Source organism: Pteropus vampyrus, unplaced genomic scaffold (genome assembly GCF_000151845.1).
Source record: "Pteropus vampyrus isolate Shadow unplaced genomic scaffold, Pvam_2.0 Scaffold3, whole genome shotgun sequence".
Classification (NCBI taxonomy): domain Eukaryota; kingdom Metazoa; phylum Chordata; class Mammalia; order Chiroptera; family Pteropodidae; genus Pteropus; species Pteropus vampyrus.
In genome coordinates, this window is record NW_011888784.1 from 774,493 (window position 1) to 799,732 (window position 25,240).

Consider the following 25,240-nt stretch of genomic DNA (forward strand, 5'->3'; position numbering starts at 1 on the left):
TTTTGTGGATTTATGAAAGAGAAACTCTTCTCAAAAGCTACTGAATAATCCAAATAAACCTCCTTCACCTGGATGGTCCCCAAGCTCAACCCAAAGGCAGTGTGAGATATGCGAAGGTGCCGAACAGGGCAGGGAGAAGTAACAGGAGCACATGAAGGCTCCCTCTTCTCCAAGTGATTATGCATCAGGAAGCTGCAAATATAGTATGAAAACACTAGTATTTGAGTATCTGCTAGCTGCACTGCTAGTATGTATAATAACACTATTGGAATACAAAATTTCTTCATTCATGTATCGGTCCACGCTCTATCTATCTAGTGAACAACTGTGTTGAGTAAACCCACTGTTCTAAACATTAAAACAATGTAAGGAGATTGCACAGTGGAAAAATAAAATAATAGACTGTTTCTGCCTAGAAAAAAGATAAAAGCCTTTTAAAGGGTGACATTTGAGTTGAGGATTAAAGAATGAGTGGCAATTTATCAGGTGGAGAAAGGTGAGGTGGGTAAGCTTATAAAGACAAGACAGAGATAAATCAAGAAAACTCCCTATATGCTCTACCAAAGAATCTAGAATTTATGCTATAGGGGATGAAGATTCACTGAAGGTATTTTAAGCAGAAAAGTGAGTCAATTAAATGTGTATTTTAGGAAGATTACTCTGGCTGAGTGTGAAGAATAATTTAGTTAGAAGAGGCCATTATAATAAATAGAGTGAGAATAATATTAATTATGAATCCATGAGGCAGACATAATTAGCTCCATTTTATAGATGAGTAAACTATGGCTCACAAAGACTGACTAATTTACTCAATTTAAGTGGCTGAATCTGCTTGACTCTGATAATTATTATTTTACCATTAGTGGTGAATGGATAAGTAAAAGAAGGAATAGATGGAGAGTTGGACAGAAATTAGAGCACTTCTGAGAGCTGATCCCGGTGTGTGAATGCGAGGGTTTAGGTGTATGGGTGAGACTTGGGGTGGTAGGTCCATTCTTAACAGGACACAGAGAACCAGATAGACTTTGGAAGAGGAAGGAAATAGTTCAGTTTGTAACCATGCAGAACACTGGGACAGGGAAAGGAGACACTTCCCAAAAGATATGGCAGAAGTAGACAAAGCTAAGAAAACTCTTTGAAGATACAGAGGCCCTATTCCTATTTCAGATATTCCTTTGTTCCCCTATTCCACACTCTTACACCCCCACTCCCATCCCAAGCAAGAAATGGTCAACATCAGCAGCCAAGAGTGAATGGGGAGCATGCTGGTCTTCAGTGGCCAGTGGAAACAGCAGGTTCTTGGTGTGTTGAAAAGTAGGAAAATCTGAGGACTGCTATGTTAGAGCAGAGAGGAACAGCAAAAGCCCCATAACCAATTTATCTCTGTATCATAGCACACTATTCTGTGCAGTGGGGCCCTAATTGTTTCCTGAACACATCCTGCAGTGCTCCCTCTCTGAGCAGCTTCTCAGTTTCTTGATTTTCCCATTCTAGGATTTCTCTAAATGAAGGTTCAAGTAATCTTTCCCTCTGCGGTCATTTGTGTTGATTCAAGTTCTATTCATCTATTTAATGTCTAGCCTTGGGTTTTAAGAAGTCTTTTCTACTACTTACCCACAGTAATTTCTCATCTGAAACCCTAATATACATATTACATGGTACCACCTGATTCAGCATTTCAGATTTTTCATGTTGGGCTGGGAGTATTTGTATACTCCTCCTAACTATATTGCATCCTTCTTTAAAATGGACCCATAGAACCATATTTCTTTCTTTTGCTTCGTCACACCCAGCACAGGCCAGGTAAATAGTCAACGGCAAGCTGTCAAAAGTGAATCCAACACAGCTGAAATTTCGAACAGCTGAAATTTCAAAAACTCGTCAGCACCCACTGGTTCTGATTTTCTCTTTTCTGTACTCAGAATTACTAGCAGTTGTGAAATGCAAGTCTATAAATTTCTGCTAATAAGACATGACAGGAAGGGTAGAGGTCAAGAAAAGGGCACAGGAGGTCAGAATAATCTACAAATGTGACTTGCATTTCCTGAATCACAGAGAACCTGTTTTTCTCTTAAGCTTTAAGAGATGAATAGTAATGATACCTTTTCCTTATTGGAAAAATATTTTCACGTCTTTTTCACCTCCCACGAGATCAGTAACATATACAGTACTCGCAGCCATGAGCACTATTACTTTTGGGTTCTCCCAAATAGACGGAAAAATCCATCTTTCCAGATTACACTATGACTGTTATCCCAAAGATCTGTGTCATAATTCAATCTGACCAACCAGGCAACAATCATATGACATGTTCATAATTAGAAACTGGAGGTGCAGGAAGGAAGGAAATGACAATGTGAATCAAACCAGTCCTCTGCCATCATGGAAGTTACAACCCGGCCAAGAGTTTAGGCATGTAAATAGCAAACTATAGGACATGAACAACATAGCAATAAATAATTTGGTTGTTAAGGACAGACAGAAAAATAAAAGACTGGAAAGGTAAAAAAGGCTTCTTGGAAAAAGGTAGGATAGAATCAGAAAGGTAAGAGAAGGACTTTTACCCGGAAGAGAAAAGTATTGCTAAGGCTGAGGGAATGGCACCAATTAGAGCATGGAGTTGAAAAAGATACTTTTCCCAGAGTGATTTGTGAACTTTTGCTAATGGACTGTGGTATATACGGAGGGGTGTACTGGTGGTCATGAGGCTAGAAGAAGTGTGTTGGGTCTTGATGTCACAGAACTGACTTCATTCTGTAAGCAACAGTGAACCATCTGTGTTTTGGACTAAGAACTGATGGCGTAGATTTCAGGACTGAGAGAAGCGGGCAGAGAATAAAACTAGGAACCTGGAATTTGGCTAATGTCTACAGCAAAGAAGGGCAGCAGGAACACAGTGAGTTTGACAAGAAGAACTTGCTTAAGAAATCTTTTTGAGGGCTTGTTAACAAAAATGTCTATGTTTCAAGTCTGAGGAAGTTAAAATTATACCAAGAATTATGTCAATTATTATGAGTACTGAGTGTGTGTGTTTTTTGTTCAAAGTTCTCTGTTAAAACATAAAAACTCTTGAGAGGTTGATTCAAGCAGCTACTTGACTGCTTGCTGGGAAAAGAATAGCACCTCAAATACTTTATTAAAAGCACATTACCAATTTTTTTTTTTTTGCCTCTACTTTTTCACCATAGCCATAATTTCCAAAACTGCAAAATTTTGAACATGAGAAAGGCACAGGTGAGAATAGCTTTTTCAAAGGGGGTGGAGTAAGCATTTGAATAATAAAATGAGTTGAAACTACACACAATAATAGGGTAAAGAGAGGTTTTCAAATTTCAATTAAATAGCTCCTATCAAAAGGTGCTAAAGGTTTCGATTTTTATAACGGTGGCCTGGCTGCTGTAATCCAAACCCTGCAAAGTTTGGATTACATTAACTAAATTCCAAGCTCGACTAGACCGCTTTGAAAACCCTAATTTCTCTGAAAATGAAAACAATTAATGTTCTGTTTATTCATAAGATTAAAACCGCTGAGGCGTAGAATGGTGGGTGTAATACTAAGTACTTTGCCTGAATACCGGACAGAGGAAAGACCAGACCTTTTAACTCGGTGAACCTACTCAATATGAAGACATTTAGGTTTCACTTTTTCGATAACAAAGTAGGAACCAATTAACTTACTGAACTTCCAGAAATTATAGAGTGGTTCAAAGCAGAGATTCTCAAGCGAGTTAGCCTGGGTATGCATCTTGGCCTAAATACTTATATAATGTGAGAGTTTGGGCTAATTTTAACCTCATCGTATTTCATTTTCTACACCTGTAAGGATGTTATGAGAATCGAATATCATAGAACATGTAAGGTGCACAGAAGAGTGACCTACAGTGGGAATACTACCCTATGCAAAGATGCTATACCTGGGTTTTTATTCTGATACCAATCGTAAATCTTGATAATCTTAAATCTTGAGAGAGGTTAAAAGTTAATTTGGGTTAAAGTCAGCATTTTATGGGTGAGGATGCTGTGAGAAGTTCAGTCACATGCCCAAAGTCACACAGGAGGTCAGAGCGGCAGGACGGAACCAGACTTTGAGGCATGTGATTCCATTCTACTGCTCTCTGGCACACACACGCAGTGGCTGGCGATGGGAGAGCCACAGCATTATCAGCCATTGCCATGATTCAGAGGAGAGTAATTCCCCCTCCCCAGTGGGAGGGCAGGTCTCAGCAGGCTGCCTTCATCCGGATCTGGAAGCTGGCCTATGAATTTATGCCTCATTTCCAGGCCTCAAGTTTTACAAAACCCCTCTGCAGGAGTTTTGTAGGAGAATTAAAGACACTTGAGAATGCTCAAAGCAAGCGTTTTCTTCCTGATTCATCTCAGCACTGTTACCGATCACTTCATGAAGGTTTCCACCCTCTTTATGGTATGGTCATGGCCCTAGCACCTACTGTAATCTCACAGTGGCCAGGCATGGACACACACATGAACTTGTCAACGTTTGTGCTCATGCTAAGAATTACCGATTTTTACTCTTAGACACCTCAAATCAGAGAACTAGAGTTGGGGGATAAACAGAAAAAAGGACGTGAAACTGATCTTTTTAGATTAAAAGTTTGATCTAATGATTGCTTTTGAGAATTGGTCACGCTTTAGTATTAATACTATCATCACTGCAAACCCCAAACAAGAGGATTTTATAAATGCATCTGTGAGAAGTTCTGATTGTAGATAAACAAAAAGCCAAATTTTTAATAAGGATAGCAGCAGTCTAGAGTGAAAAGACTATATGCTCTGGGAGTCAGAAAGAAACATGTTTGAGTTCCAACTCTGTCCACAACTCTATTTTTGTGATTAAGGGCAAAACACTATCTTCTGCTTCCTTATCTGAAAACCTGGGAGGAAGATCAGTGAAAGAAAAACAGTCTTTTTAAAGGTGGATGCTATGAACTGAATTCTGTCCCCTCCACCTCCAAAGTCATCTGTTCACTGCCTAACACCCGATGTGACTATATTTGGAGATATGGGCCTTTATGGAGGTAATTAATGTGAAACGAGGTCATAAGGGTGGGGGCCCTGATCCAACAGGATTAGTGTCTTTACAAGAGACACATGAGGACACATCGTGAAGGTAAACGTCTGCAGTCTAGGAAGAGAGCTCTCATCGGAGACCAACTCTGCCAGATCTTGATGTCAGACTTCTAGCCTCCAGAACTATGAGAAAATATATTTCTATTACTTAATCCACCCAAATTGGGTATTTTGTATTAACATCCTGAACTAAGAGTGGAATTAGAACCATCCCTGTGTTTCTTGAAATAAAGAACTGTAGAATCATATACACTCAATGCTATGACTTTCCACTAACAAGATGCCCCCCAGATTGAAAGCTCTTTGCTTTTTTGTTTTTTAGACTATTCAGAGAGTTGAGAGAGAAAAAACTGGTATTGCGAAAAATATCTGCAAACAAACTTTAGGTATAGAAACTTTAGAGGTATATGTCAAAAGTGTGTGTGTGGTTATGTATGTATTTATGTAACATACATGTGATTAATACATTTGGTAATTAAAAATAGGGGTTTTGGAACATGGTTGTCCTGGTTTGAATCTTGGCCTTGCAACTTACTAGCTGTGTATTTCTAGCCAAGTCACTTAAACTCTCTGAGCTTCGGCTTCTCCATCGCTGAAATGGAGACCACAATAGTATCTCTCCCACAGTACTGCTATGAGGATCAAAGGAGTCAATACATGTTAAGCTCTTAGAACAGTAAATGGTAGTAACAGCTTCATAAAAATTCATTTTACCATTATACATGTCCATACAGACAAAAGTGACAGGGTTTTTACCAAAACAGGGAAAAGAAAAAAAGTAAAAGAATCCAAAGCACAGCATTTCTATACCCTTTGCATCCACTGCACACAGCTCATACAATTTCTCAAACCTATCTGACCTTTCGAAAAATTAAACTCTATCTAATCTCTAAAATTTCACGATTACTGTCAAACTCGTTGGTGCCTGGAAGAGACTAGAGAAATAATTAGGAATTGGAACATGAAATAAAGGGCAGCAAAAAGGGGAAATTATAGAGTAGACCGAGATTAGAGGGTTAAGCAAATGCTAGATATAATCAATTTACAATCACATAAAGGGAAAAGGAGTGCTACACAAATTGTCTACTGTTTTCATACTCATACTATTGCCGCTACTACCACCGCTATTACTCAGATGAAAATATTTTCCTCAAATCATATTACTGACTTTGTTTTCACAATTATATTCTCCAGGGCAGATATCAGATTCCAAGGAAAAGTAATTACGACAAGATCCTACAAAGTTATTTTTAAAAAACTTTTCTCAATTTCTCTCACGTAAGATGAAGTCTAAGTAGGATTCATCTTTGCAAGGTTGACTTTGACACAGGGTGCTAAATTTTTTCTCACAGGGGATTTCTCTCAACAGAAATTTAGCACCTGTCATAAATGTAACAGTGGGATCATTTTGCCATGGCAAGGGGCAAATTGGTCTAACAGAGAGCACAATAAAGCATAAACTGATTTGCTCTGTGGTGAGTGTAGAAACATTCAAAATAGGCTTTTCCTATTTTTTTTTTTTTATTAATCTTAGAGAGATCTTTATTCTGAGTTATTTTTCATGCACTTGGTCATCAACTCAGCAAACTGATTTTTTATTAATCTTAGAGAGATCTTTATTCTGAGTTATTTTTCATGCACTTGGTCATCAACTCAGCAAACTGATTTTGTTTATAAATAGCTTTTGATGGCCATATAAAGAAAGCTTTTATATGCTTTCTTTATAAGAATATAAAGATATTTCTTATAACCACTAAATTATATATCACCAGTCCCCCTTAATTTTACAAGTGATTTAAGTTTGATGTGAAATTTAGAACCCATCCATTTGACCAAGTATATACCAACTGTGATTGAATGAGGTACCCAAGTGGTATAATATGTGATGAGATCATTCTAAGTAACCTTAGAATAAGAAAAGGAACAACTGCCCAACTATATTAAAGACTCAGCCACTGGCAATAATTCTTGGGGATTCCTTTCATTCCTGACAATTGATCTTACTGTCGAAGTGAAAATCTGAGTAAAATCCATAGAGTATATGATCAGTGCAACTGGGGAATAATTTACTCTCTTTTGTTATATAAAAGGATCTATTTACACATGTATTTTTTGATAGCTTAAAATAGTAGTTTAAAAAAGTTAATTAAATAAAAAACAGCAAAAAATAATTAAAATGAACCAGAGACAACTGGAAATCCATTTAAGAAGCTTGGGCATGTGTAATCCAAGGGACTAATAAGGCAACATTTCGTCTGGTTCAGCTACTTAAAATTTTTTTGTGTGCTTTCTCTCATTATATCTCTCTCTATTTTTCTAAATATAACTTCAAAAATTAGAAGTTACTTGCCCTCAGAAGTTCCCAATTCATTTATGTTAAGAAAGCTATGAGAGTTTGTTTTAATTATTTTATAACTCAAATACTAAAACCACTTCTGTTAATTAATCACTCCAGCTTTGGATTTGGCCAACACTAACATTTACTTTATCTAAGTAAATATATGCTAACTGATAATTACTCATTATTAATAGGTCTACAAATATTACTATTTAGTAGATACTGATCTTATGAAAATATTTGAAGTAGAAGCAAACAGGAGTAGCTGGCGATTAGTGAAAATGCCCTGGGTAGATATTTCTGTGCACTGTACCATTTCTGTTACTCCCTGTGTGAAATCTTAGCCATGTTCTGTTAGGCAGAGGCATGGTAAAAGGACCCAGATATAAACCTGAACACAGGATCATCGAATAAAATGCCACTCATGTAGGCAACCTTCCGTTGTTAGCAAGCCTTAACAACCAGATGCTTAATATTTGTCAAAGTTAAAAAGTATTCTTGTTGAAAAGAATGTTTTCTCCAAATCTACAACATAGGACCTTACAAGACATGATGCTTGAAGCAGGTTCTGCTGACAGTAGAAGTCCAAAGCAGAAGACAAACTACACAAGCTATAGAGTCTGAACCAACAAATACCAACACTGATTATAACCAGTTTCGAGTATTTCCAAATTCCTACTTCTTTAAAGCATATAATATTCCCCCAAAATAAAACTCATAAACTCTTATTTTTCTCCTCTAGCATTCTACTAATTATCCTTAGTGTAAAAATAATGCAATCCTAATTTATCACTCTACAAATCATGGTAATAACAAATTCGTATCTACCTGTGAGTTGATGGATAACTTATTTATCTCCATTGTCTTTTGTGTGAAACCATCCCTGCTTCTCTATACAAATCAGCTTTTAGCAAAAGAGTGGAAAGAGGATAAAATATTCCAAGTCAAACCAGCATCTGATTCATGAAATGAGAGCGCTCTGGCTTCAAAATGAACAACAGTAATGCCCTAAAAAAGTTGACCTAACTTTGTTGTTATTTTTAAAAGAAGCTCATTGTAAAGGAAAATCACACATGATTTACGGTTTTTCTCTGTAGAGCAACAGAACTTTAATCCACAGCTCATGAAAGGTTGCAAAAGCAGCTTGAAAATTATGCTGAGCTTAATTATACTTAATGTGAATTATTCAGAAGTGCAGACAGAGACTAAAAATTTATTTCATACAAAGAAGCTTGACATTTTAATTGGTCCTTCAGAATAGAGACAAAACAATTTCCTCTCATGAAAATTTACATCTTCCCTATCAGACCCTCAGCCTCAGCCAAGCAGAACTTCATTAACAAGATTAATTATCTAGCCAGTGTCTGCTTCATCAGGTGTATGGCCCAGGTGGACAGAGGAATACAAAATAATGACTGACATTTCTAACAGACAGAATTGATTCAAGGAGGGAAAAATATGACAGATTGAGCCACCATACCATACCTTGGTCATTAGCCATTTTGTCAGGGTGCTCCACTGTGGGGGGAAAAAGAAATATTATTAGACTTTGACAGTTCCCCGCAAGGAAGCTGACATTTTAAATCAACAGCTTTTTTTAGTAAGTTCTCATATGAAGGCCAATGTCCTGCCGATATTAAATTGATAAGGAATCAAGGTTAAGGCGATTATTTTTATTAAATAATTAGAAGAAAAATAAAAAATAATGGTTTAGCTGCATAAATGTGTTCCTAAAAACAAATCATTTGTCACATTCCTCTAAACATAAATTCAGAATAATTATCATACAAATGTAATAAAAAATAAATTAACAGTGAAAAAAATTCACACAATTACCAAGTCATTTTCACCCATATATTTTAAACAAATTAATAAATCTATTTTTTTGTATCCATTTCTTTTTCAATAAGAGAACAACCAATTCGCTCATGAATAGGGTAAAATAATAGAATATCACGAATATGGTTTAATCTAAATGGTTTGATAAATTTTTAGACCTCGCGAAGAAAAGTCTTGGGTTTTTCACAACTTCAGTTGAGTTATGAGTAATGTTCTGGAAAATGACTCTTTTTTCTTGTTGGTTTCTTTAAAATTAAAAAAAAAATTTATTGCATTAACATTGGTTAATAACATTATATACATTTCAGGTCTACAACATTATAATTTGATATCCATATACACTATAGTGTGCTCACCGCCAAAAGCGTAGTTTCCATCTGTCTCCATATATCTGACCTTCTTTACCCATTCTGGCCTCCTTCTACCTTGTAGCCTCTCTGGTAACCAACCGCCAGCCTGTTGTCTATATCTGTGACTTTTTGTTTTAAATTTAAAAAATATCTCTAGAAATTTTAAAGATGGCTTACTTTCTATTAACCAAAGATAACTATATAGGAGGTAAATCTCTAATATTAAGGGTCTTATAGAAATTGTGTGACATTTTGACCACTGTAGATCTTTAAGTCTCCATAATTAGAAGGATTTCACCTAGACTAGATTTTTTTTTTTTTTTTTGGAGCTTTGAGTCCTCAAGCATATTTAACTCACTCAATTGCAGTCGAACTTGACACATAGGCTCCTATACTTGCTGGTTTGCTTCTTGTATATACCTCAGTTAAATTCACACAGAGAAAAATGTAATAGCATTCCCATGAGCAGTAACTTATTACCTAGTCAGTTTTTTCATTATGTTTGATAGTTTCATAGCAAATCCATCATTTTTTGAGAAATATCTTAAAGTCTTACAGGTGTTGGTCCTTCCTTTTCTAAATTTAGAAACACAAATTGTCCAGAAGAATACATAGAATCAAAATACTTAAAAAATGATGCTGTCAACAAAAGCACCTTTAAGATGAACAAGATTTGTTAGGGTCACATCATCGGACAAGTTTTTAAACCAGAGGTCATTTATAATTTATTTCAAAATACTATGTAGATATATTCTGTGAAAAGGGTAAACTAGGAAAGGTATCTTAATAAGAAGACTTTGAATTCTGAATGACTCTTTGGAAAGTGGTATACACATGAGTGCTTATTACATTAAGATTCTATAAGCTTTATGTAAGTTTTATAAATGTCTCCGTATCTCCTCAAGATTTAACAAACATTTTTTTTTAAATTCACCATGCCATCTAATCTAATATTTTCTAACCTAATTATTACAATTTAATTTTTGTCTTGATTTTCTCTCCCATTTCACATTGAAGACTAACAGCTTCTCAAAATATATTTTATTATAGTATTAGGGGTTTATTGATGAAAAGTGCTTTTGATAGGTAACTAAATTATTTGTACTTTATAGATAGGGATAGAATTCTAATTTAGCTTTTGATAGGTAACTAAATTATTTGTACTTTATAGATAAGGATAGATAGAATTCTAATTTACACTATGTTGTAAGAAGTGCCCACACCAGTTCTCCAGTAAACAATGAAGAAGGATGTGTCAGGATCACACATGATCACACAATCCAGGAAGGGTCATTTGGTAGACAGAATAGAACACAGTTGAGAAACTATCATAATCAACATCACATATTTAGGGGGAACTGTTTGGAATGATATCAAAAAAAAAAGAAAAGAAAAAGAAAAAAAATCTCATATCATTTCCACTCTTTATCTCTTTTTTTTTTTGTCTTTAATTATATGCATGCATTATCTGCAGTCTAATAAATGTTTTAGCAAGTGACAAATAATATTTGTTATGGTGGACAATCTCATTCTCATTCTTATCTTCTGGATTTGTTATACTGTTAGCAAACCTAGACTAAACCGAACTTGAGACATATTGAATGTCTCAGGAAAGGCTATCTACTAAAGAGTATTTCCCAACAGGGACCAAATATATTCTAACAGTTACTTTTTTAAAGACAAATACTGGCTTAAAATTATTGTAATTTAATGGCTCCTGTCAGTTATTAAAAAGATCATGTATTTTGTCACGAAATAATTTGAAGACTAAAACGTTTTTGAATGTTGAGTTCTATATTCTTGGGTGTGAGAGATGTACCTTTCAGAATGACGATTAAGGATGCCCAGGGAAAATGCCCTACTCTACTGCTCTTTCATTACTTCTTTGTATGTGGGAGGTGACGTCATCCCTCCACCGAAATCCTCTTTGGTCCACTCCATCCAGAACATCTCTCCTCCCTATTACTTGATAGGAAACATGGAGAAGCTTACTTTTCTTGTTGGAATGACTCCTGTGATAGGCAGAGATAAACATGACCCTTACAAAGCTTCCAAGGGTCCTACAATGTGTGGATATTGCAAGGGGGAGGATTTGAGAAAGGGCGGTAGGTATTTGCAGAGTCCTATGTGGTCAGAGAATCAATTCAAGAGTCTTTTAATTAACATTCCAAGGAAAGAGTCAGATATACCACATATATGCATGTACATAAGAGTATAGTAACTTAATCTCTTTTTAATTATAAATGTCCTTTTAATTAACCAGTGATTACTGATTGAGTTTTCTGAACCTTTCTGGCTGGTGGCTAAAACTAAAAAAAAAATAAAACTATAGTCTGTAGTAGAAAATGCTTCTGTTTTTGCAAAGACTTAATATGAAAGAATGAAGCTTGTGGACACCTGTCGGAGGCGTGATTACGACAAAGCACTTGCCTGTTACCCAGCAGACTACTGAGAGTTTTCTCAGATTCAGGACAACAGATAAACCTTACTCTCTGTCACACAAAGTTATGCTCTGATGAACAGTAGCCTTATGTGTTGAAGCAGCTTAGGAAAATGAAAATCTTAAATCAGAGAGCAATACTGTGGTGATTTAATGTCTTTAGTGTAGATTTGGTTCACTGTGGCTTCAAATCTCTTATGATGAGTAATTTATTCACCTTAGGACATTTGTCATTGTAAGTGACATGTAAAATGCATACGTGTACAATATCACTTATAGATAAAGATGGGCAATATCAATATTTCTGAAAACTTAAAGTGCACTGAAGACATCTAAAACTTATTTTACTATATGAGCAAGATTTGTTTAAAATATCTAAATGGCTATTAATGATACTAGGGTAAATAATAGTAAACATTCAAATCACGATATCAGAAATAATGCTTGTGAACTGTTATGACATATAACAAATTCCTGAATTTGTTCTTAGTTCTGAACATCATTTCATAGATGAATTTAGGGCACTTATGGTAAACAGTACCAATTGAGATATGGAGTTCATTAAATAACCTACAAGATGGATATCAGTGTAGCCTGCAAATCCTGTGATAATTCGTCATTCTGCTGTTTAATACATTTGGATGCTTTAAGTCATCTTAAACCCTCCCTGAGATCTCTAGTTGGCACACACTGTGAGCATGAAATTAATTTGGCACCTGCCTGTAGATAAAGATGAAGCATTTGTGAAACACTATCTAGCTACATTTCATGCTCTCACAAAATGAATAACCAGTTTCCTTTCGATTGCTCATTTTGAGTGAAACCTGATTTAGACATGAAGTCCTAAAAATCTGGATAGACAAAGATTAGCTCATTCCTTCCCGTCTGCCTCCCAATTTATACTCTGTCATTAAGAACATGCAGTCTTAGGCTGAATGCTTGTTTGTGTGTTCCTGGCAGATTTTCAGATTATCTGTTACCAAATCCAGCTTTTGAAAAGCTCACTCACCAGAAGTCGAAACTCCACTATTTATTAGGGTACCTTTCCTAGGAGAATTGAGAAATAGACTATATAGTTATTCTATGACTCTTCTTAGAATAACTGGATGAAAATGTCAGACATGTGTTTCTAATTTTTCAGTTGTTTGCCATCATGTATTATCAAGTTTTCAGCCAGAATATATAGGCAAAATGTGGTCATAGATTTAAGAGCTAACTATCTTTCATTAGAACATACATACCTTAAATATACATCTTTAAATATCAGCTATGAAACATTTGAATTATTTTCAATTGCTAAATAATAGAGGCTCTTGAAACCACTTGCCCTCCAGAAAAATATACTGTGCTTAAAAATAGAAAGAACTTACATGAAAATTATTTTGATGCAGTTACTATTCTTGAGCTTTAGTATTTTTCTGTATACACATATAACTATTCTTAAAATGAGTACTGATTTTTATTCTTGCAAGAATGTGTTTTCTTCTAATCATTCTGCAAGATTTGCTCTTGTAGTTGCTACTCTTGATCCTTAAAATAAATACATTCATTTAATTTGGGATTTTCTGTCTTGCCATCTCAAAATTTCCTTTAATATATAAGGACAATAGTTAATGAAAGAAAATATTTAAAGTTGGCAAGAGTATAACTTGCCAACTCAATAACTTTTTAATTTTTGTGCCCTTACATAAAATGGCTAAAGGGTTCCATTATATTTTGAATAGAATCAGTATACATTAAATCAATATAAAAATTCCAAAAAGATTACAAAAGAAAGTCAAATTAAAACGTCTGCCTTGTGGTGATGGCAGAAAATATAATAATATAATACATTAGATCTTTCTTTGACATGATGGTTTTCAGCATAAAAAAGTACATTTTAATTCTTTTTATTTTTTCCAATTTTATTGAGAAATAATTGACATATATCACTGTATAAGTTTAAGGTTTATGGCATGAGGGTTTGATTAACATATATAGTGAAATGATTACCTCGACAGATTTAGTTAACATAAATCATCTCATATGGATACAATAAAAAGAAATGAGAAAAAATCTCCTCGTGATGAGAACTCTTCGGACCCACTCTCTTAACACAATTCCTATATATTGTAGAGCAATGTTATTGTAGTACCTGTGTTATACATTACATTCCTAGTACTTATCTTACATATGGAAATTTGTATCTTTTGATCATCTTCCTCCAATTCCCCCTCACTCTCAAAATCACAAATATGATCTCTTTTTCTATGAGTTTGGTGTGTTTTGTTTGTTTGCTTCCTTGTTTTTAGATTCCACATATGAGTGAAATTATACAGTATTTGTCTTTCTCTGTCTGATTTATTTCACTTAGCACAATTCCTTTGAGACCCACCCATATTATAAATAGTAGGAATCCCTAGTTTTTTATTTTTTAATGGCTGAATAATATTCCATTGTGTCTATATTGGCTTTCACTGTTTCCCAAGTTTGGTGTTTTCCAAATCTGCCTAATCATAAGAGTTACCTGGGTACTCTTACAAACATAGATCTGGGTACAAGTTACAAACATAGATCTCAAGAAAGGACATTCAAAGTGTCTTTGATAACCCCCAATTCTTGGTAGTCATAACTTTATGTAATCTTTTCTGTCTGAGTGTAAACAGAACCCAATAACGTCTTTATCCATTCACCTATTTATGAACACTTAGGTTGTTTCCATGTCTTGGCTATTTTAATAATAATGCTGTTATAAACATGAGGGTGCAGATATCGTATCCACACAGGGTTTTCATTTCCTTCCATGCATTCCCAGAAGTGGGAATCATATAGTAGTTCCACTTCTGATTTTTTGAGGAACCCCTATGCTGTTTCCCATAGTGGCCGCACCAATCCCACCAACAGTGCACAGGTCCCCTTTTCTCACATCCACGCCAGCATTTGCTATCTCTTGTCTTTCTGATAACGGCTATGCCAACAGGCATACGAAGTTATATCTCACTGTGGTTTTAATGTACATTTCAATTTATTTGGAATGTCCACTGTAGTCATGCTGCCAATAGAGATGGTACAGGGCAATTCCTAAAACAGACTCCAAAACTATTTTATAACAATCCCGTAGGACAAGAAAGGCAATAGTAGAAAATGATTCGAACCTTTCAGAGTCCTGAAGAGGATGGGATCAGAGAGGGGCCCCACTCCTTTCACATTTCGTGCTTGAATTCGAAAGTAATACATAGTGTCAAGGTTGAGATCCATAATTTGATGAGTCAGCCGATCACCACTGATTGTTTCCATAATCCAGTCATCAATTGGTATATTCTTGTCCAAGGTATAAAACAAGATGTAAGCTGCATAAATAGATGAATGCAAACTTAGTTTAGTGTTCTTCCTATATGCCATTCTTCTGCTTCCAAACATCCATGTTTCCCAAATGTAATTTGCAATGATTATTATAGGTCCACAATCTGTAAACCACAATATTCGGTCCAGCAAGTAATGATTTTTTTTTAATTGCAAGGATTAAATAAATAATTGCTTAAATATATATAACCTAAAAATGGAATAAGCCATTAGAAATGAAAAATATCTGTCATATTTAAAAATTCAAGGTTTCTGCTGCCTATAAATTCTGATTATTGGTTTATTCTAATATATAAGCATGATAAAAAATGTAAGACATAGATAACAAGTCTGTTTAATTTTCACCATATTCCAATAATGAAAATACGTAATATTTTGGCTCGTGCTTAAATAATAAAAATACACTGAAAAATATAAAATGCTATATATGCTTAAATTGTTATAAAAATAAATTATGATATATAATTATTGCAATAACTCTGTGAGGTTAGCAGGGACACTGTTGTCTTCCTTTCACAGGTGATGAAGCTGAGGATGACCCAAGCTAGGTGGTAAAAGGGCTAGGATAATGTCCTCTACTGCCATATGAAAAAATCTAACACTATTTCCCCTAGTCCATCCCACCTAGGGAAAAAAAAGACAAGATATTTCTGGATAACTGCAGTTTATCTAGTTAATATCTCAAATGTTAAGAATCTATCATTTGATTGTATCATTTACACTCTGTGTTAAGGGATATGTTACTTGAATGTTAATAGGGTATTCAGTGGTGATAGTCTAATATGCACCTACACAAATCCAGGGAACCCTGAAGATATTCATATTCTAACATTATATTTAGCCAATATGTAAGCTAGCTTTTATCTAAAAGCATTAATTCGTAATTTTGTATTACACTATCAGATGAATTTGTAAAAGAGATTATCATAGATGTTTTGCTACATGAATATAGTGCTAGGCTCCATTTCTGTCAAAATTCTGCAATGATATCTGCATCAGATAGGCCACATATGTCCCTAGTTCTATTCTTATGCATTGAACACATTCTTTGTATTTCATATGTTTAAAAACAGAGGTCTTTCTTTGATTCACCTATTCCTTCCTCTGTTCTAAGAGTCCCTCTTGTCTTATCTGGACAGGGGACCCTCACACAGATCTTTCAATGGTTATGTCATTGGGTTTTCTGACTCAGATCCACTTCCCTTACAAAATAACCAAGCACGCTACCTAAATCTCAGCACAAAACCTTACTCCAGGAAGACTGCGGTAGGTCTCCTAGTCTACTATGCTATTTCTACCTCCCTCTTATTCCTCACTCTCTCCGTCCAAATCCTACCCATTCATCAAGGTCAAGTTTAAGCTCCACCTAACATATGAAAGCTTCTTCTATAGTGAGCATTTCTTTCTGTAAACTTTGCAATACACTTCAATAAAGTATAAGAACATTTATATGATTTTTTAAATCATTCGTTACTTAATCTCACAGAGATTTATAGAATTATGCTTAGGTTTGGGGGATGCATTCTAGACAACGATCTGGATCTTTCTTCTTTGTGATTCTGTAGGATTAAGCAATGTTGCAAACTCCAAGATCCAGAAGTCCATTTCTCTTAAATTAAAATCAATGCTGAAAACTTGCATCTCTTGCTTTTGCTTTCACTTTTTCCCGAGTTGGGTGTTTTCCAAATCTGCCTAATCATAAGAATTCCCTGGTGGCTGGGTACAAGCTACCAAATATAGATCTCAAGAAAGGACATTTTGATTTAATAGGTATGGCAGAAAGCAGCTTTCATATGTTAGGTGGAGCTTAAACTTGACCTTGATGAATGAGTAGGATTTGGATGGAGAGAGTGAGGAATAAGAGGGAGGTAGAAATAGCAATTATCCCACCTCCTGATAGTTACAACCTTTATGTAATCCATTCTGTCTGAGTGTAAACAGAATCTAAATCTGGCTTTTAACTGAAAGAATACAGCAATTGTGATGACGTATCATTGCCATGATTATGATACATAAGATTATAACTTCTGTTTTGCTAGCAGACCCTATAGACTTCTTTGTTGGTTTTGATGGAATATGCTGCAAGATGGAAGATGGGCTCTGATCAACGCCCAGTAAGAAATTGAATCCTTCCAACAACCACATACACTTGGAAACAAATATTTCCCCAGTCAAGCCTCAGATGAGACATCCATTTAGCCTAAAGACTTGATGGCTGCCTTGTAAGAGTCTAAAGCAGAGTACTCAGCTAAGCTGTGGTTGGATTCCTGACCAACACAAACAGTGAGATGACAAATGTGCGTTGTTTTAAGCTGTTAACTTTGTGGTGGTATTGTAACACAGCAATCAATAATACAATGGGTTAAATGTAACCCCCTGGTAATCTGCACCCCAGACGATTTCTGTGATTATGTACGGTCAGGAATCACTACTTTAGTTGGTATTCGGAATCTGAATTATTTTGGCATTTGTTAAGATGTTGATGCTGCAGATATGAAGGACTTAAAATGCAGAGGGCTCAGGGTAAGATAAAAGACCAAGATAAAAAATTCTGCAAAACTCATAAAGGTTGTATGACATTTTTCTCTGGTTAATATTAAAATCAGAAGACTATATACTTCAAAAGGGATTGTGAAGTATTCATTGGATAAAACAGTTGTTTCTGACTAATGGAGGTCCATTCATTTATAACTTCAGTATCCACGATCAACATCAATAAAATCTCCCAATATTCTTTGAGCCAGAGCAGTAGCCATTCTTGTCCCCAAAGAATTATATCTATTGAAAAGAAGACCCTGGTATTCTCGATGCTTTTTTTTTTTTTTTTTTTTTAGCTTTTATTATGTCTGTGTCCTATCTCTTCAAAAGAATAAAAACATTCCTTTAGTTCAGGAGCCATATCTTATATTACATTTTATTCTTCAAAAAAAAAAAAACTAATAAAATAGTCTTCACATAATAGGTATTGAAACTCACTTATTAAATGAAATCCCCTCACCAGGAAGCATATCAGTTTTATATTCATGACATTTAATGAAATTGTTAAAGTTTCCTTGGGCTGTTTTAAGTGCATGATGAACCTGAAAGTTTAAAGAACTGTGTTTCCATCCCAGGTCAGCTAAACTTCTTCCTGATTTTCTTTATTTATCAAACAAGAATAAAACATTTGCCTTCACTGTGCCTTTTTTCTATGTAAAAGTATTTAATGAAGCATTTAAAATGACAGTTCTAGGTCAAGTAAGGTCGAAGATGCAAGCATCAAATTCTGACCATTTCAAATTGTATTTAAGCAATTTCCTGACACTGATGGGAAAATCCATATATGTATATATTTTTTGTAGATTTGAGAACTGAGATAGGGAATCGAAACACATTACATTATTCAAGACGAAAAACTAGCCTTAGAGAAAGCATACAATTTCATTTGGATATGTGAGTTTGGTGTGTTTGGAGGGTATTAAATCCATTATGAAAACCTTATCTTATAGATTTCCATATAACCACACAGGTTGGAACAAATTCATTGGTTTCTCACTATCTTTCTGTACCTACATATTCATTTCTCTGTGTCTAAGTCTCACTTTCTCCTTTTCTTTTACTTTTTTTTTAACTTCATTTTTGTCTCTTACTCACCTCAGCTTGTCAAATAATGAAGCGTTATGTCCTGTCATTGGCTGTAAAACCTGAGATTGTTAACTTACATGGGCCCACATTGCAATAATGTTTGTCTAAATATACATAAAATGCCACCTCATACATTGGTCATTTTGACTCTACTTATATAAATAGGCAGTTGTAATTCCACAAGCAAAGTGTTAGGAAGTGTTTGATTCTACCTCTCTCCTCTCTTCTGTCCTCTTTCATACTTCCTGCCACTCACTACTGATTCCCTTTCATGGATCAGGTAGACTGACGAGTACAGGGAAGGCCAGGATGACTCCTACCAACAAGGAGCTCAGCCTAGTGAAAATGTTTCCGCTTTAAAAAACATTGATTCTGATAATCATGCATATAAATAGATATATAAGGAAGAAAGAACCCATTTATTCTTTATTTGTGGTCAAAAATAACAGACTATGGATTCAGGAAGACCTGACATCAAGTAATAACTCTATCATTTACTAGCTTTGCAACCTTGAGCAACTTGCTTAATCTAAGTATGTCTCAATTTTCTCATCTGAAAATAAGTTGCTGTGAGATAAGGCATTTTAAGAATTTAATATATTTCTATTAAATTATCTTCTACGTAGTAACTACCTGGTAAATGTTACAGCTATTCTTTCTTAATATTAATAAGTCTAAAGGAAGTGTCATATTTGGAAGATCTGGAACTTTGGTTTCAAGTCAAACAATAGATTCAACAGCAATTCAATGATTATTCTACTCAGTAAATACTAATTACCTACTACATGCTAAGAATATTGTTACTGGGGAGAAAGCACTGAACGAAATGTGAAACCTGTTCTCATGGAATTTTCAGCCTTGTACTATAAGCATTTGATTTTCTCTTATGATTATATGAAAAGGAGGTGAAGAGGAAGAAGTCAAGATGATGTTTCCAACTTATGCAACTGATGGGAGTAAGAATATCTAGACACATATGATTTCAGTGTGAGGGCCAAGCTGAGTCCACCTTTCTAAATGGTCTTCTAACTGATTACTGAATATAACAGTGTGTTATTTAGCTGGTTATGGTGGGTGAGAGATGAGAGTGGGGAAGGGAGGAAGGGAACCGGGGAAGTGGGGGGGGGGGAGAGAGAGAGAGAGAGAGAGACAGACAGACAGACAGACAGACAGACAGACAGACAGACAGACAGACAAGGGGATAGAATGAGGTACCAACAGGACAAGCAAGTGGAAATACACACTATGAAGTAGTGTTTGGATGGCTACTCAGAACTCCTTGGATGGAGATACAGATTTCAGAGACATAAATTTGTGTTCACTGAAGCCTTTGCTACCACAGAGACACTTTTTTTTTTCCCAGAGAAAATAACAAAGAGAATAAAAAGATCCTGGGAAGCAACACTTAAGGAACAGGTGGAAGAAATGTCTGCTAACAAGACTGAGCTATAGCCTAGAAGTGGGGAGAAAAGTGGTTAAGTGATTTTACAAAAGTAAAGAGAGAAGAGAATTTCAAGGAAGAGGAATTGGACAAGACTATCAAACACCAGAGGAAAAATGAATATGAACTTCGCCGTTAGATAGTAATGATAAGGAAACAATCTCTGAAGGCCTAACTCTTCCCTCCGTGTTGACCTCTGATCTTAAATAATGTTGGGTGTTGCATTTATTTAGATCGTTTCACGACTGTATTAAAATTACTTGGAACATACCAAGTTCAATCCTTCTTCAGATAAATTAAATCATAAATCAAGAATCACTGATTTGGACCAGTAGGATACTAATAAGTTGGAGCAAAATATAGTGTAATAGTTAAGAGTATGAATCTGAGACAGAGCTGACTCCACAGCTGATCCCCCACTTAACTTCTGAGTGAATGAACCCAAACCTTTAACGCCACCCTTCCCCCTCGCCCCCGTGGACTCTGGAATGTGTACAGAGGCTTCTAGCTAATCTTGAAATTTCCATTACATCTTCCTCTGGGGCAAAGATGCCCTTGATGTTATCTATCTCTCAGCTCACCCTGGTGCCAGGGCCTCCCAATATCTGGCTTCTTGGTTTCCCTGACCACCCATGTATCCCTTTCCTAGCTTGTAGGTCCATCTCTAAGTAGGGATAAAAGAGGGTGGTCTCGACTCTAGGGGATGAAAGATGTGGAGACCGGACCTTCCCGCTGCTGCTCAGGACCCAACTTCAGTACATGAGTTCCCTGTTTTCATTCGTCCACAAGCTGGACTCGTCTGCCTCGTTCTTTGGTCTCTCAGCCCTTTGGGCATCTGGGGGCCATACACAGCCTTCTCATCGAACACTTAGCTCTGCTACTTCTTGGTTATTTGACTTTGGAAAAATCATTTATCCCAGAGAAGGCCCTTGTCTCTTCATTGCAAAATGGAATAATGGGAATATATAAACACTCATAACAGTAAAGCGCTTAGCAGAATGCTCAGCATATGGTAAATGCTTAATTTGTTTTGAACTATTTTCTTCTGAAAATGTCAGTCCAAATACTTAGGCTGTCATTTTATGATCAAGGAATTTAGGCAATGGAATTATCTGGGCCTCCTCCTTCTCTTTTTTGTTTAATCTTTTTGAAGTATATATTTTTACAAATTGATGACTAGGTTCTATGCAAAGCACATTAGCACAGCCTCTTCCTAGCATGGATTTCAGATTGAAATAATGATAGCTAATTTGTTTAAGTACTTACTGGGCATCAGGGACTTTTCTCAGTACTTTATTATAACGATTCTACAAAAGAGGGTCTATGACTATCCTTATTTTATAGATGAGAAAGTGAGACTCGGGGAGGTTAAATAACTGGCCCAGGCATCTTCCTCAGAAGCTTAGGTTCTTAATTCTTAACCACCCTGCTCTACTGATGTGTACATGCAAGGACTTAGGAAAACAAAACAAAACACAGTGATAAAGGTAGAAAGGGAGCATATCGCTCCACGTAAGCACACACGTGCCCGGACACACTGGAAAAGAGCTCACGCTTTCCTCAGCACTTTCATGAGAAACTGAGTGCAGCAAATCTGGGTCTTCTGTCTAATGGTTTGCTATTTTGAATATTTTTATCAACTTACAAAAGTAATTTGATTGAAAGAATCAAAGTATGTATGGAACAGAAGTTGTCTTAAGGATTCTTAGTGTTTGCTGTCTGTTGAATTGAGTTAAAATATCTCAACTTCATAATCACAACTTGGTCTTCATAAACAAAATAGGCTTTTCAAGGAAGAAGGTATTCCCTCTCATACTTTTATCATACCAGTGTTAGAGATTACATTTTCAGTAGTGGGAATATTGAACATATAACTCTAAATAAAATACATGGATGAGGTTTCTTACACTTGCACTGTGATTTTGGCACACTGAAATTTTTGCTTAGATTAATTTGCATTTCTTAACATAGAGCAGATTTCCATTTTTTCTCTCAAAAAGCAAAATAAAGCTTCCTTTCAAAGTCGTAAACACATTCTATTGTTTATATTGACTATCCGATGAGAATTATTTAAATAAGAGTGGAGAATTGGGTAGTATATGACTTATTTTATCCTTTACCAAAAATACATATATTTTTTCCATCAGAACTTGTTTTTAGAAAATATATTGTTTCTTTCTCCTTAAACTTAGTATCTGTTGATTTACCCTATGCTATATATAACTGTTTATAATATAACAAAATAGTCATCATGGAAACCAATCAAAATCTACAAAAGTACTGAAATGGAACCAATAAAAATAGATCAGAACACTGAGGGGGAAATAAGAAGAAAATTAGAATGAGCCAGCTTCTATTTTAAAAAGCCTGGTAGAGTGATAGCTGAGCACATAAGATTTGAGGAAGATTTTATGTCCTTCTTTTTCCATATTTGTCAGCTCAAATGAAAATTCTGTTAGCTATTGCACTAAGAGCAATTTCCTAGAGAAAACAAGTTTTCAATTTAAATTTAAATCACATTTGAAAATTTCACATTATCTTTTCATTTTGTAAAATTCAGAAAGTAACACATTCTTAGTGTTACTAACGCATAAAGTAAGAATTTGATCTGAACTATAATTTCCATGCTTATCTCTGTATCACAGAATGACTGAATTACTTTGTTAATTTAGAAAAGCACTATCCACCTCTTGTATGTAAAAAAGAAAAAAAAGGAGTGACTCTTACATATGCCTAACCCAATGGTTCAAGTTAATTAGACTACAGTGTGCACATTTTTAGTTATACAATATTTTTCATAATAATTATATGCTATGGAGACATCTATTAAAAGACTAAAGTGATCATTTAAATGCAAAATCTCTGATAGAACTCCATTATATTTTTCATACTAAATTAACATTACAGGCTTCGAATGGATCCTTTAATTAGGCATTGATGTTATCAGCAATATTTGGCAAAATAAAATCTGTCACTGTGAAATATTCATTAAGTTCAATTTCTGTCAGTCAATATTAAGTGTTTTATGAACCTTAGGATTTAAGTAAGAAGCTAAAAGCGAAGTGATAAACTAAAAACCCCCAGACAAACCTTCTTTGTTTGTGCCATACAGAAATACATGGTCATTAGGTGTCTTTTGTGTTTTATAATTGCCAAACAACTGGCTTCTTTTTAGTCATTTATGCTCAGAGGCAATCCATTGAAAGGGTGTCCTAAAGCACCACAGAATGAATAAAAGGTCTGTATATTTGAAATACGCATCTTTCAGAAAGCAACACAAATGAAATGTGTGTGTATCTGTATACATCTGTAGAAGAATTCCACAGGGTCAGTGCAGGCAAGAAGAGCCAATCAGAAGGGATCGGGAAGTCAACCGAAAGTCTAGGACAGAAAACTGATGCACAAAAGGCATGAGCAGCACATGGGAGGTTAAGCGATCTCAGGCCATGCAGAGCAATACTGAAAGAAAGCTGAGGTGCTTACCAGTAATTTTCCCATTGGCTTCCAAGGGAGGCTGCCAGCTCACAATGACAGCGCGAGGCTTCCCTTCTCGAGTAATGACTGTCAAATCCTTGGGAGCAGAGGTCGGGGCTGCCAGATGAAACAGAGACAAGGCCTTGTCATTGGATGTGAAAGAAAACAGATATTTATGGGACTTCTAATCATGGTGTTGACACTCAGAATCTATCATGCAGTATATCATGCTTATTTTGCCATTTGCAATTTATTTCAAGTACTTGAATTAAATAAGCAAACACGCAAAAATACAGAAGTTAATGTTTTCTCGTGGAAGTGAAACTACTTTGAGAGGAGTGATTATAGAGAGGAGAAGAGAATATGTGTGAATATAGGGGAGAAAAATATAACTGGTATTGTCAAATGAGTGTCATATTAAAAAATGTAAGAACCATTATAAGAACAAAGAAAGGTACACGTACGTCACGAGATCGATGGCTACATGTCTCCAAGAGACAGAATTCTGTAATGACTGCAGGATTTCCACAAATGAAAATGTCACCTAATTCTACATGTCCTTAAAAGTAAGCCCCGCCAAAATAAATTTAAACACAGGTCAAATCATCTTCTTAGGCAACATACTACGTATCTTCAAACAAGAAGGCAAACAAATATTTGAAAATAGAGGCGGCAAGGGATTTATGAAGGTCTTAGCAGCAACCTGGCATGAAATTAGATGAGATAAAACCCTGCCTTTCTTCCAGCTACTTTTCCCATCTGCTGCTGAAGGGGAGCAAAATTTGTCACCCCAAAATATGCCTCTTTGGTATAAGAATTATTTTAGGCTGAATATTTGTAAGAAGCAGCAGACACAGGTAAAACTCTGAAAGCTGAGACGTTACTCTCTGTAAGAGAAATTACGTTTATATGGGAAATCTCCCATTAGCAGCGTGTCTTCATGCCTGGAATAGGAGGAGGATGGCAACATCTCTAGAAACTGTTACCAGTGGAGGAGAGACTTAAACCTGCATAACAAACATTCTTTACTGTGATTTGCCTGACACCACCCATAACTGGCTCCCCAACCCCCAATATTTTCCTTTTATCTTAAAAGGAGATAGTCTCTAAGGTGGTGGCTTGGACCATTTGGGGGAATCACTCAGTTTTCCTAGGCATCTCCCATGTCTACTGGAGGTATACATGTTAGCGAACTTCTGTTTGTTTTCCTCTTGTTAATCTATCTTTTGTTATGGAGGGCAGCCTCAGCTAAAAACTTCGAAGGGTAAAGGAAAAATTATTTTTCCTCCCCTATGTTCTGCTCA

General features: G+C 35.6%; 1 protein-coding gene across 1 annotated transcript in view; it reads right to left on the minus strand.

Moving 5' to 3' along the window:
- Positions 1 to 25,240, minus strand: part of DCC (DCC netrin 1 receptor) — a 538,543-nt gene that overhangs the window by 78,464 nt on the left and 434,839 nt on the right. The window contains 3 exon segments of the mRNA XM_011362349.2: positions 8,912 to 8,944; positions 15,190 to 15,384; positions 23,946 to 24,053. Of these exon segments, the coding sequence (XP_011360651.1) occupies positions 8,912 to 8,944; positions 15,190 to 15,384; positions 23,946 to 24,053 (336 nt within the window).